Here is a 23,878-nt window from a genome sequence, read left to right on the forward strand (position 1 = left end):
TGCCATTTTAATTTTTTGGTCTTTGTAGGTAAGTCCAGCTTCTGGAATTTTAAATACATAGGGTGTAATATGCAGGCTAAAGTAAAACTATGTCTATGACTTTATGACATCTAACCCATTTTAAATTTGATACGTTATTTTTAAGAGCAAATATAATACACAGATGTATAATAGCTTAAATATTGAAGTAAAGTTTATATATGTGGAAGAAAAAGTCCAAATTTACTTACCTAATTAGGAAAGGTCAGTTCTCAAATATAATTTGAGAAAGGAAATTTTTAAAAATCACTTGCTTTTTTTTTCCTCCTTAGGGGAAAGCAGCCTTAGGCACCTTAGGAGTTTCATTTTAAAACATTTTTATTTTAATTGTTTTATTTTGATGTTTATACACAAGTGAAAAAAATCACCAGGTTTAATATATATATGTAAAAAATAAATCCAGGTTGTTATATGTTTAATAACCTTATAAAATAGTATGTTTACCAAATAAGAAATTTTGTTTTTCTTAGTCTCCTCATGTCCCTATTTTTAGTTTTTAAGTGTGCTCACAGTATCTTGCACAAAAATAGGCATAGTAATGTAATTTATCCAGAACTAAATAATTTTCATTCACAGTCAGATATTGTGAGAAAACCAGTGTGATTTGGACACTTCTTCCCTGAAATTATGAGCTATATCTTTGTTCTGATCACTAAAATCTGATTTGCTAAAAGCTGCCTTACACAATATCAGTAGCTGTCACATCTAGACAGACCCCTGTCCTGGCAGTGCTTCTGGACTGAGCAAGTAGAGATTTGATGGAGATAAGTACTTCTCATTGGGACCCTTCCAGACGCAGCTTAGACCTTTAGGATTTTTACTAGCCTGGAACTTCATAGAAGGATTGGAAGAAAAGAAGAATTATGAGTTGAAGCTCATTTGTAAACATTTATAAAATATTCTTTTAAATGTTTATGGATTATATTAAATGGAAGAGTTCGCATTTCTTAAACCCTAAACCCTCTATATCTAGATACTTTTAAATATATAACATGTAGTTGTATGTATAGAATCATTTTTATAAATTAAATGCTTAGAAACCCTCAACAATCCTTAATAAAACTATATTTATATAAAACACAGGCCTTAAAAAATCTTACACACTCTGAAAGGTAAAACTCTTAAATTATCATTTCAGAAAAAAAAAATACTCTTAAGTTTTCTTTTCAGGAGATAATAAAGGAAAGAAATTATAACATTGAGCTTAGGCCAGTGTGTCTTGCCTCAGGTGTTTTCTCCAAATTACGTGTGTATCAGGCTCCGGCAAGACCCATGACTTTCATGGGCCTCATTTCCCAATTTATAAAGTAAGAGTTTAGGATTACATGATATCTAAGGTTCCTTCTGTGAGTCTGTTACAAAATTTACAGATATTTTTTCTAGTGTGCTTATTATTTATAATTATAGCAGGCAGAGTATCTTTACTTTATGACATTTTTCAATTCATGCATCTAGGATTTCACATTTACATTAGCTAAAAACCCTGCCACCAACATTTATTCTTATATAAGTAAATAACTTCTGACTTTTTCTTTTCTGTAGTTAATTGAAAAAAGTTAATAGGCTGTGTATTTACTGGTAGCCTGACAAATCCAGTTCATTTTCTTATCCAAATAACCTGTAAAGAATAAGTATTCAAAGACCTCCTACCTCCAAGTAATTAAAAACTGTTGTCTATTAGTACATAATCCACTTCCTGTGGATTAAGAATTCGGAAATTTCCTATATATAAAATAGATAAACAGTAAGGTCCTGCTGTATAGCACAGGGAACTGTATTCAATATCCTGTAATAAACCATAATGGAAAATAATATAAAAAGAATATATATTACATAACATGTTTATAAAATATATAACTCATATATAACTGAATCATTTTGCTATATACCAGAAACTAATGCAACATTGTAAATCAACTATACTTCAATAAAAAATAAAAGAATTAGGAAATTTCCTGTTGAATTCCTGTATAGGATCTGCCTGTCTTTAAATGTTTAAGATTTATCATGTGAATTATTAAATACCAGAGATTTTCCTTTTAGTTTCTAGTTTCCCTGTTTGGTGTTTTGGGGGGTTTTTTTCCCCCTAAGCAATGATTCATTCATTTGGACTCTGCCCATCTAAATTTTATCAAATTATTATAAATAATATCCTAAAACAACTATAGTATTTATATTTGTGTAAAACCTAGATTGTAGTTTGGACTCTCAGATCACCAGGTAAAATCAAGGACCTTTTTCTATCTCATTGGTATTCCTCAGTTCTTAATTTTGATTGTGTAGTTTTTATTTGAAGCGTATTCTGTACTGCTACACTTTTTCTGTCACCATGTATTCCAGAACTTCTTTAGTGATTGAATTGAATGTTTTAACTATTTTTATGACTAATAAACTAATCTGATATAATAGAGAGTTATGATGCTGTTGGGGAATTAAGGGAAGAGAAAGGAAAAAGGATAAGATTCTAGACTAGAGATTATCAGGAAACAGGATAAACAGATGGCCAGTTTGATTTTTGCTCTAGTCATATCAAAAAAAGTCATACTTTCACTTTCCCACTTGCCCTTTCCACTTCCATGTGGTAATTTTACTGAGATAGCAGAGGTAGGAGCAGGATGAGGTGGGGAGAAGTGAAGGGGTGTAAGATGATTAGTGGTTTTTCAAACATGTAGATGAGTGTCCATTGAGGCTTCTGGGAAGCATTCCTATCCACAGAGAAGTCTGGATAGGTTCTGGCATTGAAGGGACCTGTCACAGACAATGTGATTATTTGGCAAGCAGTATTCACCATTCCTAGGTAATTGAGGATTGACTGCATTTTTAGTTCCAGTGTTTCTAGCTGCCTATTTATAAGTCATTTGTTCAGTGTATTACAGTTTTAATTTTTAAACTTTTATACTATTTTGATTAGGGTAAGAAATACACCTGTATGCAAAAGGATAGTAATTGTACTGTATAAATTGTATCATTGAATCTTTAGATGCCTTTGTAAGGAGAATGCTACATTTTAAATCTCTTTTTGCTACCTTGTTTTAGTGGGCTCTTTAGCAAAAGCTCTGAGTAAAGTTATTTTGAAATGTTTGTTTCCTTATGCATAGATTCGATGTTACAGAGTCCCAGATCATAATTATAATATGCCAGCTTCTCACAGGAACCCTGGGACCTTGGTTCTGGAACTTCACGGTAACTGCTAGAATATTCATGCTGTCCAGTGAACAATGGTGTGAACTCAATAAAGACAGCACCTTTGTCATGCACAGAGTAATTAAAAAACAAAAATTCAAAACTCTTCCTGGTGGTATTTCACAGACAAACAGGTTATTAGAAAACAAATAATTTTAATATATAATAGGGCAATAAAAATCCACCCTATTAAACAAAATTTTTTGAAATATAATATTTCTAGTGATTTGATGCTAAAAACAATTCTCTTTCCCATTTACCTACTGTACCTTGTATCATTTTTGCTCTATGTAATATTTTTGAAACAGATACCTTTCCACCATTGAGCAGAACTTTTTGGTATTTATATTTTTTAAAAAATAAAGCAAGCAGAGTTTTCCTTAGATAGGTAAGTTGAGAAGACTCTATAGTAATGTAGGAAAGATTCTGTTTATTCTCTTAATATTCTTTAAGAAACCTGGTACTAGTTCTTCTGCCTCCATTGAATAATCTCAGTTTAAAAAAAAAATGTTATCCTAAAAGCTATTCTCACTTCTGTTTTGTTTACTGTTTTCCTCTCTTAGTTATGCTTTAAAAACTAAGTATTCTTAGCTTTTCATGTTACTGTAGTCATTTTTTGAATACCCTCCTTTTTCTGTTTTGTTTTGGTAAATGCCTTTTTCCTTAATTAATGCTAAGAGAGTAAGTAGTATATCTTTTTTTCTTTCGTATTAGAATTGTAATTTTGACCGTATGACTTTTGAAAATTCAAAAAGATTTGTTAGGAAATGGTTTCCCAGTGGAATTTTCCAGAATCCTTCATACTTTAGTATGAAAAGGTTTATTTACAAGAAAATAGATTTTTAAAAATTTTTGTCATTTAGGGAGTATTGGGGAACTGTCCGTATTACAAATTATCCTACCTAGCAATACAAGGCTGTTTTAGGTTTTGTGCAGTGAGCCCCCGTACCCCAAAATGCTTCAATAATATGATAGAAGTAGTGAGTCTCTGATAGCAGAGTTCTTTCTGAAAGGTATCTTGCAGCATTGTAAATCCAGTTATTCAGTGGTAGTAATGATGGCTTTAGGGACAAATCAGTAGTGAGGGATATCCTACATCATTTTTTCAAATAAACTTGGAATGTGGAGCATACTAAGGAGTACTATAGGCATGTTTTAGGAGCAAAACTAAAGCCATTTTCAATGGAATTTACAATGTATTGGCGTAGTTATTTGTGGGATTTCCTTCTAGAGTAGAATAATGTGCATGTTCAGAATGTGTCATTCTTTACCACTCCTTTACCCTTAACCTGTTTCTGGTACTTTCTCCAAAGACCTGAAGCTATAGGCTCACTGCAGTTGTCTAGATTTATAATTTTTGATAGCTCATTTACTGTTAATATTAATTACACTTACCAAAGGCTTTTTTCCACCAATGTTCTTAATGAAATTAATAGTCAGAATATTGACTGTATTATTTACCTTCACCTTATCTGTCTATGATAACAAAATACCCTCTGTTTATAGAGCCCTTCCTATTAAAATGTTTCTAGAACTTATGCATTTTAATTTTAACATCATGAAAAATGTTTTGGAAATACATTTTTTCTCCAGGTATATTGCCTTCACTTTTATCAGTTGCTAACTTGCAGAGATTTTCCTTTGCTTTTAATGTGTGTTGCTTTGACTGATTTAGTCATTGAAATGAAATTGTCAGATGTACTTTCTTTTTTCTTTACAAAATTCAGAGGAACATATAAGGTTCAGAAAGAGTTGTTCTTTCTAATTTGTTTTCAAATTATTTTGTTAGCATCTAAACTTCCTGTGTTAGCTATTGCCTGTTGTATTCTGCCATTTTAGGGAAAACTGTGTTAGAATGTGAGAAACTTTATCCTGAAACGTATAGACATCTTAGTGATAGCAGGTTAAAAAAGTATGACAGATGTTTGTCCCAGTTGATTAGAAGACTAAAAATTAGAAGACTTTTAGCCCTGTGTAGGAACAATGCTAAGTTCTTTCAAGGCTCTGCCACTTATCATTTCTGTAACCTTGGAAAAGTCACTTACCCTGTCTAACCAGATTTCCTCATCTGTAAAATGGTGGTGATATTTCCTACCTCCTAGGATAGTTGTGAAGATTAAAAGAGTAAAACATGTTTTGTGCTGACTACAGTGTTTGTCATATAGTGTTTAGTATCTTTTAAGATCTGTGTTAGTAATTCCCAGTAATTTCCAGATTTCTTCCAAAATTGATTGTGCTATTTTGAGAGGAAGAATATGTGCATGGTCCCTTATTTAACTCTGAGATTAATACTAAATGAGGTGAGAGGACTGTCTTCTAATTTTTCTGCTTCCAAAGGTGATGAGGATAGGCTGCCCCTTAAATTTGAGACCTAAACTTTAGTTCCTCTTAGAGGACTTGTTCTATTCTCGCCTTTGCCTATTTTTCTCTTATTTCAGAGTCACTGGATGGGTTGTTGTTTTGTTTTAGTCTTCTCAGATAATCTACAGATCCATATAGTCACTCATGTGATAGATAATACTGTTTTAAATAATTCATCTTATCTCAAAAATAGATGCTTAGACTTTCTCTGTATATGACACTTGACTTTAAAATACTCATAATTGTCACTCAGCTATGTGGTTAATGTTATTAACATGAAGCTTGTCATGCCCAGTTTGCCCCTTATCAAGGGTTGAACTTCTAGGTCAGTCTTCATTCCAGTCTACCAATACCTCACCCACCTTGGTAAAATATATAATAAGTGCAATATTCTGCTTATGTGTAAGTTCCCTGGAACATCAGAACCATTTACAAATCATTGCAAATGTGTAGTTAACAGCAGTCTAATCCTTGACTAGGCGTCTAGCCCCTTTAACGACTTCCTAAGCAAAGTGCTTCTTTTAAAATAATAGCTAACAAGTCAAATTGTACACATCAGAATTTCTGTGACATTGTGAATTTAGCCCTAGTGCATATTCTGTTAACCAAGCTAGTAGCCAACCCAATTACAACAAAATTATATTTACTACGTATAGTTTAGCAAAAAAAATGTTTCCAAATTAACTGCAGGTATATCTTTGAAATGCATGTCATATGTGAAAGAAAAATAGATGAGATTAAATTTTCTTATTTCTGATACTAAAAACGGTAGGAAATGATGATTAACATGCTTATCAGTGCTCACAGAATGTCAGTTAAATCCCTTCACATTCCTCAGATAATGCTGAGTCTTGTTGGACTTCAAACCAAATGCATTTGTTAGAAATCTTTCTGAACACTAAGAAATAAAAATGAAACATTCAAAATAGAAATTTGCTTTATAGTTAGCTAACTTAGGTGGTTTGGAGTCGTTATACCCCTTAATCACTTTTACAAGCTGTACTTCTGATGTGATAACTGTCCTGCTCAGGGAACTTTCTAAGCTGCCTTTCTCTGGTGATGAAGCCTCCCTAGCTAGGATCCTCATTACAACTGGAAAGCGTCCGTTTCTTGTTCAGAAGTTAAAATTACTCATATTTATTTAGGACACCTTGATATCTTTACCTCTTAATCAGTTGACCATTAGGATGTTGTAAGGAGTGATGGGCCCAAGGGTGTTGAAGGTTATTTTCACTGTGGACTGCCACACTTACAGCCTCCCCATCAGAAAAATGGGAGAGCTCAATCTCCACAAGTGATTTGCTTTTTTTCCATCTTTCTTTTGTGACAACCATCAGAATGTTGTTTGTTGCTGGCTTCTTGTAGTAATTTAAGTGTGTTCTGACCAGAGTACTCATGGATTATCTACAGCAATTATGAAGTTCTTTTTGTCCTTTGATAAAAGCTATACTTAAATAAAGTAGAAATAAGAAATCATTTAAGCAATACCAGTCAAGATGTTTAAATACTTTCATGGTTACAGAAAATTTTGTTTCTTATCATCTAATTTCCCCCCTCTGAAACTTTTAGACTGTGGAAGTCTAATGCTGTAGATATGAAATTTGTTTTCCCATGTCTGTTTAAAAAATCACTCTGGTGTTTTAGGTGATTTTCTACCATATAGCCCTTGTGCCTTGAAGGGCTTATTTTTGGGGTAGTTTTGGAGGTTGATTTTTTTGCTTGTTTTTGTTTTAGAGAAATAGTTCCAACACTTGGAAATATTCTCACCTATGTTATTACTTTGAAAATAATAATAATAAGCAAGTGACTACAGAAATGCCAAACTCCTTTCTATAAATAGTATTCTACCTCTAGATAATTGTCTTACCTCCATAGCCAAAAAGCATAAAATGAGCCCCGTCCTAATATGTATTGTACTAAATTCAACCCATACCGGGAGACTTGTTAGTGGAAGGGTGGAAAAATGGACTGTCAGGTAACCACTTCTCTTCGAAACAGAATCATTAAGTCTTGTTCACAGTTAATCATTTCTGCTATCTATCCTTCTTAGCCTGCTTAGTTTCTGTCTTTGGAGATGGTCTCACACTGCACCCTTTTTCATTGACAGTCAGAATTAGAGCCACATGTCCAGGAGTGGAGATAGGCAAGTGTCATGATTCAGAGCAGGAGGGCTTTATCCTGAAGTACAGAGTATTCCTCTAAATCAGATAATCACACAGGAAAAAATATTCTTAACTAATTACCAGCTGGTAAGTAAGTTTTCCCTGGCTCTCCCTCTTAACATTAAGGCATTGTTGATCTAAATCCAATGATAGTATCTGAATAGTTTACAAAATTCTGTCTTCAAAAATTTCCATACAGGCTACTCCATAAAAATTTCCCTAGGAATCCCGATTTGGGGCTTTGTAAAGATCTTTCATGTTTCCTAATCTCTTTTACATTCATCCAAAGTACAGAGATTAATTGCATGAGGTTCCCTCCATTTTTATTTTGTAATTCTATACTTCCCCTCCCAAAAGGCTACTTCATATATCCAGCAAAATGTTGTAAGATGTCTACCCTCCTCCACCCAAGACACAGTCGATCATCTTTGACATCTGCTTAGTCTCCTGAGTCTGCTACTGAGTGTAATTCCCTTTATTGGCAACATCACTCACCAGGTCAGCTCTACAGATTCTTTTTAGCCTAATTCAGTCCATTTTTTTTTCCAATAAATGTGTATATCAAGGTAACTACATCACTATATGTTTGCAGCTTAATACGCTTCTATTTAAAGAACATTCTTGAGCAATCAGAGATCTTTTTTTTAGTTGTGAGTGGTTTCAATCTAGTTATTTATTATGAGCATAATACTGTACTTACATATCTTAAACTCACATTATAGATTGTCGGTTTGAAGTATCAATTTTAGAAATGGGGGCTCTATTCTACTCTGGGATTCTAACCCCATGCTGTTGTTGCTATCAGTTTTCTTCGACAGATTTTTTTTTTTTTAGTTGACCTTCTTAATAGATAAATTATTCACTTTGTTTAAAAACTAACATTATAAAAAGGTATGCAGTGGATAGTCTTCTTATCCTCATCTCCCAGCTGTCCAGTAGGTACCCACTGTTCTTAGTTTGTAATGTATCCTTCCAGAAATTTATGTAATGATTGGCAAAAATTAAAATGAAATATTTTTCTTCTTTTTTACACAAAAACTAACATATACACATTCTGCCACTTTTTTTTTCACCTAAATAACTTTGATATTTTTCCATATCACCATATAGAGAGCTGCCCCACTCTTTTTTTAAAAGCTATCCAATAGTCCATTGTACAGAAGTACTATAATTTCTATAACTACTCCCTCCTTGAGGTATATTTTTAAAGTTTTGCTACTATAAATAATGCTGTAATAAATAACCTTGTACAGACATTTTGTGCAAGCATATCTGCAGGGTAAATCGTCAAAATTAAAAGGCATTTGGATCCAATAATCTGAGAATGACAATCTCAAGATTATACAAAGTGCTAGTTTACAGAGGGAAAGGAACACCAGTTTATGCTTTGCTCCTCAGTCTTTTTGCCCATTCTTTTTTCAGACTTTCAGGCTTCTAATTTCTACTGCCCTGTTTTTGTACCAGGTTTGTCTCTTCTTGACTGTAAGGTCATTTTCAGTAACCTCAAAGCTGATTCTTGGCTGCTTTCAGTATCTTCATTCCAAATGTCTTAAGAGTAGTTGACCTAATAAGCATAAGAATTTGATTGAGAAGTGGGTGAAATTTTTTTTCACACCCATATCATGGAAGGCATTCAATGAATATATCTAAAGGGCAGTAAGTTTTGCAAGATAGCAGTGATTTATGTTACTTTAGTAAAAGCTCACCATTTCTTCCATTTGATACTACAAAGCACTTACTTCAAGATCTCATGTAGCAGTACAATGCAATCCTCTGCTGCTTGACATTCAAAATTTAATACACACATACTTTTTTTTTGGTATTTTTTTTTTTTTTGGTGAGAAAGGTTAAGCTATGGCTTCAGCCCAAATTCAATGAGTCAGAAATTTTCTTAAGGAGGGGTTTTTATTGCTCTGTGAAATTCATCAATTAAATTGCTCTGGATTTTATTTGATTTTGCTCATAACAAATTTTTTGACACCTCCTTTTCCCCTTTCCTCAATATTTGAGATTTTTTTCTATTGTGCATGATAGAGGAATGCTGCTAAGCTTGCAAGTAATTAACTTGAAATTGTTTTGAGTAATTCTGCTTTTTTGGCTTTTTGTACCTAATCAGAATTGATGTGACTGAAGTGCAAATCTTCATAATAATCATGCATTTGCTGGCAGTGATTGGAGGACCACCTTTTTGGCAATCTATGGTAACTCTTCGCATTGTGTATCCCATGTAATGCATGTTGTCTTTTGCTTTTGTTTTTCTAATATAGTTTAATCCAGGTAAAGGGTAGTATGTAAAATTATTTTATTCTTTCTGAAAACGAAAAGTCACGGCAGCGGTAGGACACAGACTTCTCTTTCGGGCATAGTTAATTTTACTACTTGGATTTATGTTGTACGGTAGGTCCATTTCAGGGTTATTTTTGAAGGCTATCAGAATTATTATTTGTCATCCTATTTTATAGCTGAGGAAACAGCAGGTAGTGTATCAAGTTAACCAATGACAAGATTAAATCGGATCTTTTATTCTCTTTCTGAACCACGCAAGTCTACTAGTTTCTCTGTTAAATGCTTAAAGCTGAATAACAAATTTTGGTAGCAAGTTAACTCTGGCCCCAGAATAGAATAAATGCTTCTTAAAATCAATGCCATAGGATTGTTTCAGCAAGCCAGGACCTTGATTTTCAACCTGACTTAAAATATAGTCACCCCTACAAACACAAGTTCTTTTCCACAAACTTCTGAAAGAGAGAATATAATATATATAATACAAGGGCCAAGAACACAGGCTCAGGAATCATACTGCCTGGGTTTGATCCTGACTCCACTGCCTACTATGTGAACTTGATCTGTTATTCAACTCTCTGTGGCTTAGTTTTCTCCTCTGTAAAATGAGGACAATAATAGTACCTGTCTAATAAGCTTATTTTGTGGATTAAATGAGTGTGTGTAAAGCACTCAGAACAGTGCCTATCAAATAGTAAGCCCTCAATAGAAATTGTTGCTGCTCTTACAATTGGAATGTTTACTACTCCTAAACAAACACAGTTCTTAACAATCAGATTAATTTCAAAGTATAAAGGAAATTTACTGAGCAAGATTTTTCCCTTACCTGACTCTCTTTATGATGGTACATTAGATACTTGAGGAAGTGTAATAAATATGCTTCCATAAGTATTTATTACCAGAAATTGTTTAATACCTTTTGTTGGGAGGATAGTACTGTGAGGAGGGAGGAGATAAAGGAATAAAAACAATCCATAGTCAACCAGAAAAATTCTGAAACTGTTCCTTTATGTGCATAATATCATTCAAAATCACATCTTTTTTACATATTAGTCTCGAAAATCAATACTGTCTCTAGTGAAATTTGAGATATTCTAGTGAAATCTGAGATCTGCAGATATATATAGATCTCAGATTTCACTAGAATGTTATTTTTGCTCTTCTGTAGGTTAAATAGTTATAAATGGCTATAAAACTATTAAATAGTTAATAATAGTTTTAAACAATTTGGCTGTAGAAGGAAAGAGAACGTTTTCTTTTCCTGAAACTAGGTGATAAAGCCTAAAACCTACCTCCCACTTAATTTTTTTAAATTTCTTGACTATATTGATTATTATTTTCATAGGTTTTGTGTTTTATGCCAGAATCTCTCCCCCTCCAAAATTATTTTGCATCTCTTACACGTATACAAATTACCTATAATGTTTCAGCATATCAATAAGAAAAAAATGGGATTTCTGGCTTAATCATCCAAAATCAAGTCAGCATCAGATATGTATATACCTAATTATTCATAGCAGTATGAAAGTACAGAAAGCACTGTTTTCAATGTGATTGTGTATTCACACAGGCTATACACATATCCTTAATTTTTAGATGGTGCCTGGCAGTAAATTTGCTTCAGGGAAACTTGTTACCTTTCTTTATTAGGATTTATACACACAATCTATACACGCACATAACAGATGTAATTTTTTTCTTCCTTTAAAAGGATCAGATATTTTGTCCTGTCTTCATTGGAAATTAAGATAATGTAATCATTCTTTTTTTATTATATGTTTTAAAAAGGTAATCTGAGGAACTCTCAGATCCAAAACTGAGATGGAGGTCCCAGACCCAGCAATCCAATTCCAGGATTAGTGAGGTTAGGTTGCAGTAGGGAAGCAGATTCCCAGGCCCCTGTCTTATTATTAGCATCGTTGGTTCTACTGTTACCATCATTAAACTAAAAGGAAAGAAATTGACTTCTCTGATGTATTCCGAGGCTTAGAGAAATATTTTGTGTTCTTTGAGCAGTTTTCAGTACAGATGCCCATAACTGACTTCAAACCACTGTATTTCTTTTTTTCTTTATACTTGGCCCTACGGGGTAATTGCTGAATATGTTGTTTTGAATTGCATTGTGTTAGTTCAAGAAACACTACCACTTGCAGTGCTCTGATTTATTTGTGTGTCAAAATGGAAAGAAAATATTTATTTAGGGCCCAGATGTGAAATTTTTATCTCTTTTGAGGCTGAGGGCATAAAATGGAAATTGTGTTCCAAATCCTCATTAAAAGACTTTTACTGATATTTAAGAAAGCAACTTTATGGTAAAAAAACAAAAAGAGTGCAAAAACACTGCCAAAAATCTTTTCTAAAAAGATTTTAGAAAATCAGCTGTTTTGCAAAGGTAAGTGATTTCTATCTACTGCTTATTGATTACCATTTCTGGCTGCCCTTTTTTTTTTTCCCCCTTCAAAGACTTTTTTTTTTTTTTTTTTTTACCAGAGGTTGTAGTTTTTGTTGGTTTTGGTTGGTTGGGTTTTTGTGTGTGGGGATGGTTTGTGTTTGGGGGTTTTTTTTCCCCCATTTTTTAAGGAAAGAAATTATTTTCATGCACAAAAGTTAGTACTTGGTTTGCACATTGCAAGAAACAAGACATTTTTTTGTGTATTGCTTCCCCAAAAGAATATATCCTTTTGGGATGCCTTAGAACTATCTTCTATCATATATATCACTCTTTAAAAAAAGAATGTCATCCCTTTGGAAGGAACCCACATAAAATCCCCTTATGGTTACTTTCATTGACATTTGATTATTTTAAAAGTAGTAGTTGAGAAGAGGGAGAGGACTCAAATCAGTAAAATTAGAAATGAAATAGGAGAAGTTACAATGGACACTGCAGAAATAAAAAGCACCATAAGAGATTACTACAAGCAACTATATGCCAATAAAATGGACAACCTGGATGAAATGGACAGATTCTTAGAAAAGTATAACCTTCCAAAACTGAATCAGGAAGCAATAGAAAATATGAACAGACCAATCACAAGTAATGAAATTGAAACTGTGATTAAAAATCTCCCAACAAACAAAAGTCCAGGACCAGATGGATTCACAGGTGAATTTTAGCAAGCATTTCGAGAAGCGCTAACACCCATCCTTCTCAAACTCTTCCAAAACATTGCAGAGGAAGGAACACTCCCAAACTCATTTTATGAAGCCACCATCACCCTGATAACCAAAACCAGACAAAGATACTACAAAAAAAGAAAACTACAGACCAGTATCACTGATGAATTTAGATGCAAAAATCCTCAACAAAATACTAGCCAACAGAATCCAACAACACATTAAAAGGATCCTCCACCATGATCAAGTGGGGTTTATCCCTGGAATGCAAGGATTCTTCAATATACGCAAATCAATCAATGTGATACACCACATTAACAAACTGAAGGATAAAAACCACATGATCATCTCAATAGATGCAAAAAAAAGCTTTTGACAAAATTCAACACCCATTTATGATAAAAACTCTCCAGAAGGTGGGCATAGAGGGAACCTACCCCAACATAATAAAGGCCATATATGACAAACCCACAGCAAACATTCTCAATGGTGAAAAACTGGAAGCATTCCCTCTAAGATCAGCAACAAGACAAGGATGTCCACTCTCGCCACTACTATTCAACATAGTTTTGGAAGTCCTTGCCACAGCAATCAGAGAAGAAAAAGAAATAAAAGGAATCCAAATTGGAAAAGAAGAAGTAAAACTGTCATTGTTTGCAGATGACATGATACTATGCCTAGAAAATCCTAAATATGCCACCAGAAAACTACTCGAGCTAATCAATGAATTTGGTAAAGTTGCAGGATACAAAATTAACACACAGAAATCTCTTGCATTTCTATACACCAACAATGAAAGATCATAAAGAGAAATTAAGGAAACAATCCCATTCACCATTGCAACAAAAAGAATGAAATACCTAGGAATAAACCTAACCAAGGAGGTAAAAGACCTGTACTCAGAAAACTACAAGACACTAATGAAAGAAATCAAAGAAGACACAAACAGATGGAGGGACATACCATGTTCCTGGATTGGAAGAATCAACATTGTGAAGATGACTGTGCTACCCAAAGCAATCTATAGGTTCAATGCAATCCCTATCAAATTACCAATGGCATTTTTCACAGAACTAGAACAAGAAATTTTACGATTTGTATGGAAATGCAAAAGACCCTGAATAGCCAAAACAATCTTGAGAAGGAAAGACGGAGTTGGGGGAATCAGGCTTCCTGACTTCAAACTATACTATAAGGCTACAGTGATCAAGACAGTATGGTACTGGCACAAAAACAGAAATATAGATCAATGGAACAGGATAGCCCAGAGATAAAGTATGGTCAGCTAATCTATGACAAAGGAGGCAAGGCTATACAATGGAGAAAAGGCAGCCTCTTCAATAAGTGGTGCTGGGAAAACTGGACAGCTATATGTAAAAGAATGAAATTAGCACACTTCCTAACACCATACACAAAAATAAACTCAAAATGGATAAAAGACCTAAATGTAAGGCCAGACACTATAAAATTCCTGGAGGAAAACATAGGAAGAACATTCTTTGACATAAATAACAGCAAGATCTTTTTTAATCCACCCCCTAGAATAATGGAAATAACAAAAATAAATAAGTGGGAACTAATGAAACTCCAAAACTTCTGCACAGCAAAGGAAACTATAAGCAAGACGAAAAGACAACCCTCAGAATGGGAAAAAATATTTGCAAATGAATCAACAGACAAAGGATTAATCTCCAAAATATATAAACAGTTCATCCAGCTCAATATCAAAAAAACAACCCAATCAAAAAATGGGCAGAAGACCTAAATAGGCATTTCTCCAAAGAAGACATACGGATGGCCAAGAAGCACATGAAAAGCTGCTCAACATCACTAATTATTAGAGAAATGCAAATCAAAACTACAATGAGGTATCACCTCACACCGGTTAGAATGGGCATCATCAGAAAATCTACAAACAGTAAATTCTGGAGAGGGTGTAGAGAAAAAGGAATGCTCTTGCATTGCTGATGGGAATGTAAATTGATACAGCCACTATGGAAAACAGTATGGAGGTTCCTTGTAAAACTAAAAATAGAACTACCATATGACCCAGCAATCCCACTGCTGGGCATATACCCAGAGAACACCATAATTCAAAAAGATAAATGCACTCCAGTGTTTACTGCAGCACTATTTACAATCGCCAGGACATGGAAGCAACCTAAATGTCCATCAACAGATGAATGGATAAAGAAGATGTGGTACATACACACAATGGAATATTACTCAGCTGTAAAAAGCAATGAAACTGGGACATTTGTAGAGACATGGAGGGACCTAGAGACTGTCATACAGAGTGAAGTGAGTCAGAGAAAAACAAATATTGTATATTAACACATATATGTGGACTATAGAAAAATGGTACAGATCAACTGGTTTGCAAGGCAGAAATAGAGACACAGATGTAGAGAACAAACATGGACACCAAAGGGGAAAGCGGGGAGGGTGGGGGTGGGGAACGAATTGGGAGACTGGGATACCAAATTGTACACTCTAAATACATGAAGTTTATTGTAAAAAAAAATAAATGAAAAGTTAAAGTAAATAAAAAATAAAAGTAGTAGTTGATTAAATGTGTATTAAAGCAGGAGACACCTGGAATCCATTGAAGGCAAATGGTTTGTGTTATTACAGGTGAAGTTTCAGAATTCATTAGGTAGAACTGAAGACTTACTATATAGTGTAATTTATTTGTCTCATTCTTAAACTAAAAGACATAAGGAGTGCCCATATACTTAAGTAAATCAGACATTACAAATAGGCATTCCCACATTCTTTGGAAGGAAGTATCTAATCTCAAAATGGTATTTTCTAAATTTCTGCTGAAATTTACAAAGCTTGTAAGAATATTTTGTTATGCTCATAAGAAAACTAACAGTTTAGTAACTGATATCTGCATTAATCCAAACAATTAAACCAAAACCTGTGTACATTTCAATTGGGTAAACCTGAGAATTTTTTTTTTTTTCATCTCTGAAAAATGAACTACATTAGATTGATATTATTTGGCTGCATAATTTTATGGCATGAATCCAGAGGATTTTACCCTAGCCGTGACCCAAGGGAGTTCTTGTTCTTCCCAGTCTCAAGGACTTTCGACACTCTGGGTAGGCCTGAGATAAAAGTACAGCTTTAGTACAGCTTTCTGGCTGTTTCTATAGAGTGGATGCACTTTGATCACCTTGAATATGTTCCAGGAGGGTGAGGACAGAAGGAGAAAGATTGGGAAAGACAGAATGTGTCCACTGTCCTTGATCTGTAGTGTGAGGTGAAAATGCAACACTTTTAATACTTTTAATAAGTGATTCAGTCAATGCTGATTTTTAAGGGATCACCTGATGAGACTTGGGATTCCTTTGACTTCAGCTTTCCCTTTACATTGCCTCAGATTTTCTTGTAGCTAACTTTCTTTTTCCTTCTTAATGTGGGGGCAAGATATGTCTTCATAGTATCTTTTAAAAAAGTAGTTCTATGTAGAAAGTAAGAGAAAGGAAGAACATCTTAATCTACGCGGGTGAGTCAAAAATTATCTGCACTCCGGTTATATTAAAACTTCTGTTGGCCGCACTTAGCATGGATAATTTGTGACTCACTCTCATATTTGATAAGTTTATATTGAGCACCTATATCCAGGGTTCTAGAGAAAATATAAAAATCAAACGTAAACATACATTCAGGAGCTTATGTTTTGGTGTATGTAGCTGTCATAAATGACAGAAGTGAAGAGGGCCCTAAGAATGTTTATGATTCTTTGCCCCTAATTCTATAGCTTGCTTACTTGGTTTGTGGTCCAAGCCATTTACTAATTTGCTTGGCTTTTCTAATGTTGCTGTTTATTCTTTCAGAGAGCTAAAATTTCCATGATCCTAAAGCATATTCATCAAATTTTAAATACAATTGTGATGCTATTCAGCACAATTGTGGCACAGATTACTGCTACACTAGAGTTGGGCACTCATTTAGTACCTGGCCCTAATGCAGGCAGGCCCCTGTAGTGGATTAGTGCTTTGCTTTTTTTTGAAATCTGAGGGAGTGTAGTATTTCCTCCTTTGCAATACAGGTCCTTTGTCTCTGGAGGGAAAAGGAAACTAGCCAGAGTATTGTAATTTCAGCCAGGTGCATCAGATTTAGATTGTAGTATCCTTAGTTTTCTGAACTAGAGCAAAAAACTCTCTTGGAGTTCAAAGCAACCATGGTGTTGATTTTCTCCTTTATTGAAAACAAGCTTTGAATTTGGACTATAGGGTTTGGAGATCAGGAGACAATTTAAGATGCTCCGTAAAGTTCTGGGCTTAATTTTTAAGTTGACCTATTTCACTTTAGAAAATTAAACACTGCCACAGTACAACTTGAAATTTGAATAGTTGATTTCCCTTTTTTTTTTTTTAGACTGCAGTTTTGCAAGAGGTCATAGAGTTGTGTAAATAAACTGAGTTATTGAGAGTTTTAAAGAAATAGAGTAAACATTAAATTTTATATCTATCAATTTTACTGGGTATTATACATACAAAAAATAGGAAATGTCACGTTCTTATTTGATTTTACAAGTGTAGGCAGATGGCAGCCCTAAAAAGTGTAGACAGCCCTAATTTAAATGTCTTTCTTGTAAGAACTCATTGCCAATTAAACTATTGTGGGCTTTTGGAATCTTATCCCTAGAGTCATTTATTTCTCTTAATAGAATATGTCATTTTACTGTTGCTTTCTTTTCAGTTCATATTGGACAAAATTGGAGACTTCAGAAAAGCTAAAAAGAGATGTGCAAAAAGGAAGAAAATCTTTAATGATTTTTAAGATTTGGTATTATACAAGTGTATTTCATTTTAAATGAGGGATATTGTGTTTGCAAGGTTAGATACATGATCTCAATCCACTCAGCCCCCCCTTATTTTAGGTAAATCACTTCATATTTTCAGTATACTATAAAAATTTATTATTTACTTCTAAAAAGTAAACTTACATGTTAAAATTTTGGATACACAGTTACAGAGCTGTATCTGCTTGGGTGTGCTTCACATATTTTTCCTTTTGTCCCCAAGTTTGCTCTCCTCCAATCAGAATCTCTTGATATCAACATGGGAGCTGTTCTTACTCTTATGTGAAGCTACAATTTGAGATTACCAGAAGCTCCTTGAGTATGAATACCTTCTTAGTTGCTCTCTACTTTTATTAGCTGCCTGTATCCTAACAGTTTGGAACTGGGAACTCTTTTCAGTAGAACTTTTGTCTTCTGTTCTCTAGTTTGCAGGGTTTTTTTAATCTAGTTGCAAATATTTCTAGTCCTTTATGCTCCATGCTTTCTCTCATAACAATTAGTAACAAATTACAGATTTAGCCATAGCATTCAAAAAGTGCACAAAGAAGAAAAAAAAGTATACTTCTTTCATAAAAAGGACACAAGATAGCCTGGTTCATTGTTGCCAGACTTCTGGGATGCATTAGGTGAACTTTATTTAGCTATGACACAAACTAATAAAGTTGGATCAGTTATTGTTTTTGAAGTTGGTATCAGAAGTGAGATTAATTTTTATGTAGTCTTTCACTTCTTGAGACTTGTTATATTGTTTATAGTGGAAAGGATAGGGAAACTTCCATTAATTTAAGTATTTACTAAACTAGAAAGAATGGAGAATATATCAAAATATGAATCAAATATTTGTTCTTATTTTAATTTATATATATATTAATTATTTTCTTTCTCTACCCATTAAAGATCCCAGTGCTGAATATTCAAATGAAAATTTTTCCTGCACTTTGTACTGTAGCAGGGACCATATTTTCCTGTACAAATTACTTCCGTGTAATCTTCACAGGTGGTGTTGGGAAAAATGGATCAACGATAGCAGTAAGTATTTCTTAAAATTTATAATGATTGTGCTAGGACTTAGTTTTGTAGTCGCTTTGTTTTCCATTTCAATTATTATTTGGAATAATTAAAATCTTTGTTAATTGAGAGTTTCCACTTAGTCCTAAAAGAAAAAAGTATCTGAAATTTCAGTTTTGTTCACTTGTGTATACATTTATATGCTTTTATTTGCATATTTTTTATGCATGCACACACACTTTAATACACATGTATATCTTTAAAAAAAATATGTGATCTGCTTTGTAAAATGTCTGGCCTCTTAAGTAAAGTCCTCAGTTTGTGCCTAACCAATCCATGCTGCTGCTTTTCCTTAGCTGTTCTAGTATTCAGTTATAAAAACTGCTGGCTGTCAGACACCATGAGGTTCTTAGAAGTTCGAGTTGATCTTTCTTACTTTAAGCAGATTTATATAGTATCTGATCGGTATAGAATACCACTAACTTACTCACTTTTCTTTACTCTGTACAGGGAACAAGTGTCCTTTCTCCTTTTCTCCATATTGGATCAGTAATTACATTAGCTGCAATGATCTACAAGAAGTCAGCAGTTCAGCTTTTTGAAAAGCATCCCTGTCTTTATATATTGACATTCGGTTTTGTATCTGCCAAAATCACCAATAAGCTTGTGGTAAGCACCATAGTTTTCATTTGTTTTTATTTTGGTTTTATGACCATAGTTTTCATTTCATAGGTTCCTAAGCAGTTCTAGAGTTTGCTCTCCTCCAATCAAAATCTCTTGACATCAACATAGGAGCTGTTTTTACTCTTACGTGAAGCTGCAATTTGAGATTACCAGAAGCTCCTTAACAGCTCTTCTTTGTCGACAGTTTAATGTGGTTGTTTAGTTTGTCTGCATTCTTCATTCTTGTTATGTACACTCAAGTTACAGCTTCTTGTGAAAAACGTGTTTAGGGGGACTTTGTTGGTGTGGTATACACCTTCGGTGTATAGCTGTCACACCCACTTTGTGTTGTCATTTTAGTTTTGAAAATTCAACAGATATTACTAAAGAATTCTTGAATCTTGATAATTTGATCATAATACTGATTTACTGTGTAGCTCACAGTCACTTTAATATGAAAATGCCTACCTACATCACTGATTCTCTTTTATTCATAGGTGGCACACATGACTAAAAGTGAAATGCATTTGCATGACACAGCATTCATAGGTCCAGCACTTTTGTTTCTGGACCAATATTTTAACAGCTTTATTGATGAATATATCGTACTTTGGATAGCCCTGGTAAGTTCTGTACTGTGTTCTGTTTCATAATTTGGAGGCTGCTTGTTTTCTTAGTTCAGTGGGCCAGTCCTGAGAGATGGATCAGATAATTGTAATGATTTAGAATACTAGAAGACCGCATTTATGGGACTTCGTGAGAGTTCCTCGTGGCTTCAAATTTCAGTCATTTTTTTGTGTGATTCTTATTAGTCCTGCCTACATCCTGGCTCATAAATTCCATATTTCTGACTGTAAAGTGGGAGTTGACAGACTAGACCCTGTGGGCCAATGGCCAATTTTTGTAAATAGTTTTATTGGAACACAGTCATGGCCATTCATTTATGTGTTGTCTCTGGCTGCTTTCATGCTGCAGTGGCAGAGTTAGCAGTTGTGACAAAGAGTATGGTCCACAAAGCCTAAAATATTCATTAAGTTTGTTGTTCCTTGGTGTAAAGGAAAAAATCTGTGAGGAAATTGAGTTATTAAATTGTATGGAATTGAAGGTGAATTTCAGAAGAGAAGAAAGTCAGAAGCCTCTCTTCTTGGCTTTCATGACACTTAGGGATGGCCTAAGCAGGGCTGAGAATCTAATAGTCTCTCTTTTTTTTCTTCCAGGTCTTCTCTTTTTTTGATTTGATTCGCTACTGTGTCAGTGTTTGCAATCAGATTGCATCTCACCTGCACATACATGTCTTCAGAATCAAGGTCTCTACAGCTCATTCTAATCATCATTAATGATGTAATTGATGTTATATAGGAAATTCACGTTTTCTGCAGGAAAGAATCTGAACATATTAAGGAGAATAAGGAGGTTAAGAACAAATATAATTTATAATAATCGATGTTGTACAACTTTTATTCTTTGTTATTGGTAACACTCCTTAACTATCCCTGTGTGAGAATGGGAATTTCAAGTTCCATCCTATAAATTGTACATGTTGTCATACAGGGTTGGCCCAGGAAAGCATGCAAAAAAAAATGCCGTGTTTGTAATTATCCTGAATTCAAAGTAAAATTGTCATGGGGAGCAGTGGTGGAAATTTCTGATGTAGAATATTTGTAGGCCAAAAGATGGTTGCTTTATTATTTTAACAAATAATCATCTTTTAGTGACATCCTTGTTTAATGTCTTCTCAAGCTTTCTTTACTAAGGAGCTTACCTTGTGGCACAGATAAATCTTGTGAGGTGGAACTAGTGATAAAGATCTTGAATTTGGTTTGAAAGTTTTCCTATCTTTACATTGTTAAGGAAGTCATTTTTTTATTGGTCAAGAAATGGTATCTCATGGCCTTGAGAAATCCTGTTAGCATGCACAATAATGTGGTAACTTTGTCAATCCATTTTATTTTTTTAAATAAATAAATGATCTGAAAGCCAGTCTTTTTCTCAGTTTTATTCAGTGGAAAGATAAACTAAGTTTTAATGTTTTTAAAATTTTTAGCAAGATTTATTTCCATTCTTTAATAAATGAGGAAATTCAGTCAGCTACATTGTCATTATGTATCCTTTGACCTTTCTATTTTGTATAAAACTGTTTAACTTAAAACACAGGAGTGCCATGCTCATTTTCCCTCTTGGTAGGTTTTTTTTTCCCCGTAGTTGTCACCCTTGAGATTATAAATCCCTTTGAGAAGAGAGAGTCATAATCTTAAAAGTCCAAAGGAATTTAGTAGTCACCTGGTCTAGGAATCTCAAACTCTTCGTCCAGATTTTCAAGAGGCTTGGGCCTCTCTAGGCAGTTATTGAAAATTTTCACTCCCCTTTTCTGGCTACTCAGTATCTGTACAACAGTTTGAGTTGAAAACTGGGTGTCCTCAGTAACTATAAACCAGATCTGTTTCCATTGTATATGTTCAGTTGCTTGAATGAAGAGGGAGACAAGCAGAAATAGTTTAAACTGTTGACTAAAATGAGGTATCTTTTTATTGATTTTTATTTATATCCTATTTCCGTAATCATGGGTACACAATAGCTATGCTGCCTTGCCTGGCAACCAGAACTCTCTCTTGCACTTTTAATGATTCCATCAATTCCATGTAATCTTGATTAGTAATGACAGTGAAACCTTTCATTTCCTTGCTATAATGTAGCAGGAAAGGGAAGTTTCTCACTACCTTTGCTTGCTAGCAACTTCTCCAACATCTGGGGTAGAGAAGTGCATACAGGAAAATGCTAGGGTGGATCAAATGTTGCAAGCTAGGACAAAGGGAAAAGAAGGAGGGAAATTAACATATTTGGCAGAGTTACATCATTGTCTTATTAGACAGACACAGCAGATGTTAGTTACCTACAGTGGAAATTGAGGTCTGGAGAATCAGTGTCACAACAGTTGCTCCTTTTCCAAATGGGGACTAGAATCCAGATCTTCTGAATCCTGGTCCATTGTTCTCTCCTACACCATATTAGGTTTTATTGGGCCAAAGCTACAAACTGAGATGCTAGAATCTTTTTAAAGAAAATGTGGAAGACGTTCAGGTATTCGGTGTGTGCTTCCTGCAGCTCTAGATACCATCAGCATCAGATCAAGGGTACGTTTATAGTAAACCTCAGCTGGTCCTGATTCTTCTTGTGATCATATTATATACCTGGTTAGGTATCAGAATCATCTGAAGAAGTTTAAAAAACACAGGTTCCCAGGTCCTATCTCTGGAGATGATTTGGTAGATTTAAGATGGGACCTCATATTTTCATAAGCTCTCCAGGATTCCAGTCCTTGTTCTAAAAGCTTTTGAGATACAACTAGGCTTAGGAACCACTGCCATCAACTACCTAAAAGGGTGTAATAACTCTTGGAAGCTGTGAAGAGTAGCAGTATAGTTAGGGATGGCAGGTGGACGATAGAACATGTGCCACCTGCAGTAGGTCTGTGTCCCTAAAATAAAATTATGTTGTCTTTAACTTCAATTTAGTAACCCCAGTCCCCATCCCACCCTCCAACAATTTTTGTGTTCTTTGTACAGAAATCAGGGGCCTCTGAGGGCCACACATATATACATTAAAAAGATGGAAGTTCTGGAAAATGATGCTTCTGAAAGTTTCCCATCCCTTACAGTATTTAAACAGGAGCTGTCAGTAGAGATACAGAGGGAAGATGGACCAGGTGACTACTAAACTCCTTTGGACATTTAAGATTATGATTCTCTTTTTTCAAAGAGAAAAAATATGCAGGGATCCCTCTACCTTTAGCTAAAGAGTTGAACTGGGCTTCTCAAAATAACGAAGTTGGAAGTAGGTGTCTAAAACAAAGTCCCAAAGTAGAAGTGATGGGCAGATAGACCTATTGATGGAAACAATGTAGTGTTCTTCACTGGCTTCTGTCAACAGAAATTCCTACCCTCAAGTTATTCTAGACTGCAGATGCTTCCCTCTGGCTAGCAGCCTTTCCTCCCAGGATTCTGGAAAGCACACCTAACTAGAACCAAGAACTGCTGCTGTGTCCTCAGTGGCATTGCTGCTTTTACCAGTATCCCTCACCCTTCCTATTAGAAGGCTCTGCTGAGCCCTGTAATTCTACCACTCCAAACACAGCCCCAGAGTTCTGGGCACTATTGCCAGGTCCTCCACTTCTAGTCCAGTTTATTCTCACATCTGTTGCCTTGTTTTCCTGGTTCTCTCCATAGTGGAAGCCAGAGATACACATTTAAAG

General features: G+C 34.5%; 1 protein-coding gene across 8 annotated transcripts in view; it reads left to right on the plus strand.

Annotated features, from left to right (window-relative positions):
- The window catches only part of CEPT1 (choline/ethanolamine phosphotransferase 1), a 37,169-nt gene extending 16,100 nt beyond the window's left edge, over window positions 1-21,069 (plus strand). For 7 of the 8 annotated variants that reach the window (XM_057736943.1, XM_057736684.1, XM_057736607.1 and 4 more), the window contains exons 5-9: window positions 9,862-9,946; window positions 18,856-18,987; window positions 19,477-19,635; window positions 20,127-20,252; window positions 20,847-21,069. In XM_057736943.1, the coding sequence (XP_057592926.1) occupies window positions 9,862-9,946; window positions 18,856-18,987; window positions 19,477-19,635; window positions 20,127-20,252; window positions 20,847-20,966 (622 nt within the window). In that variant the 3' untranslated portion in view covers window positions 20,967-21,069. Of the gene's footprint in view, window positions 1-3,137; window positions 3,223-9,861; window positions 9,947-18,855; window positions 18,988-19,476; window positions 19,636-20,126; window positions 20,253-20,846 lie in introns of all 8 variants that reach the window. The other variant, XM_057737085.1, reaches the window with a different exon arrangement.
- The last annotated feature ends 2,809 nt before the right edge of the window (window positions 21,070-23,878 follow it).

The sequence above is a fragment of the Hippopotamus amphibius genome, chromosome 1 (assembly GCF_030028045.1).
Source record: "Hippopotamus amphibius kiboko isolate mHipAmp2 chromosome 1, mHipAmp2.hap2, whole genome shotgun sequence".
Classification (NCBI taxonomy): domain Eukaryota; kingdom Metazoa; phylum Chordata; class Mammalia; order Artiodactyla; family Hippopotamidae; genus Hippopotamus; species Hippopotamus amphibius.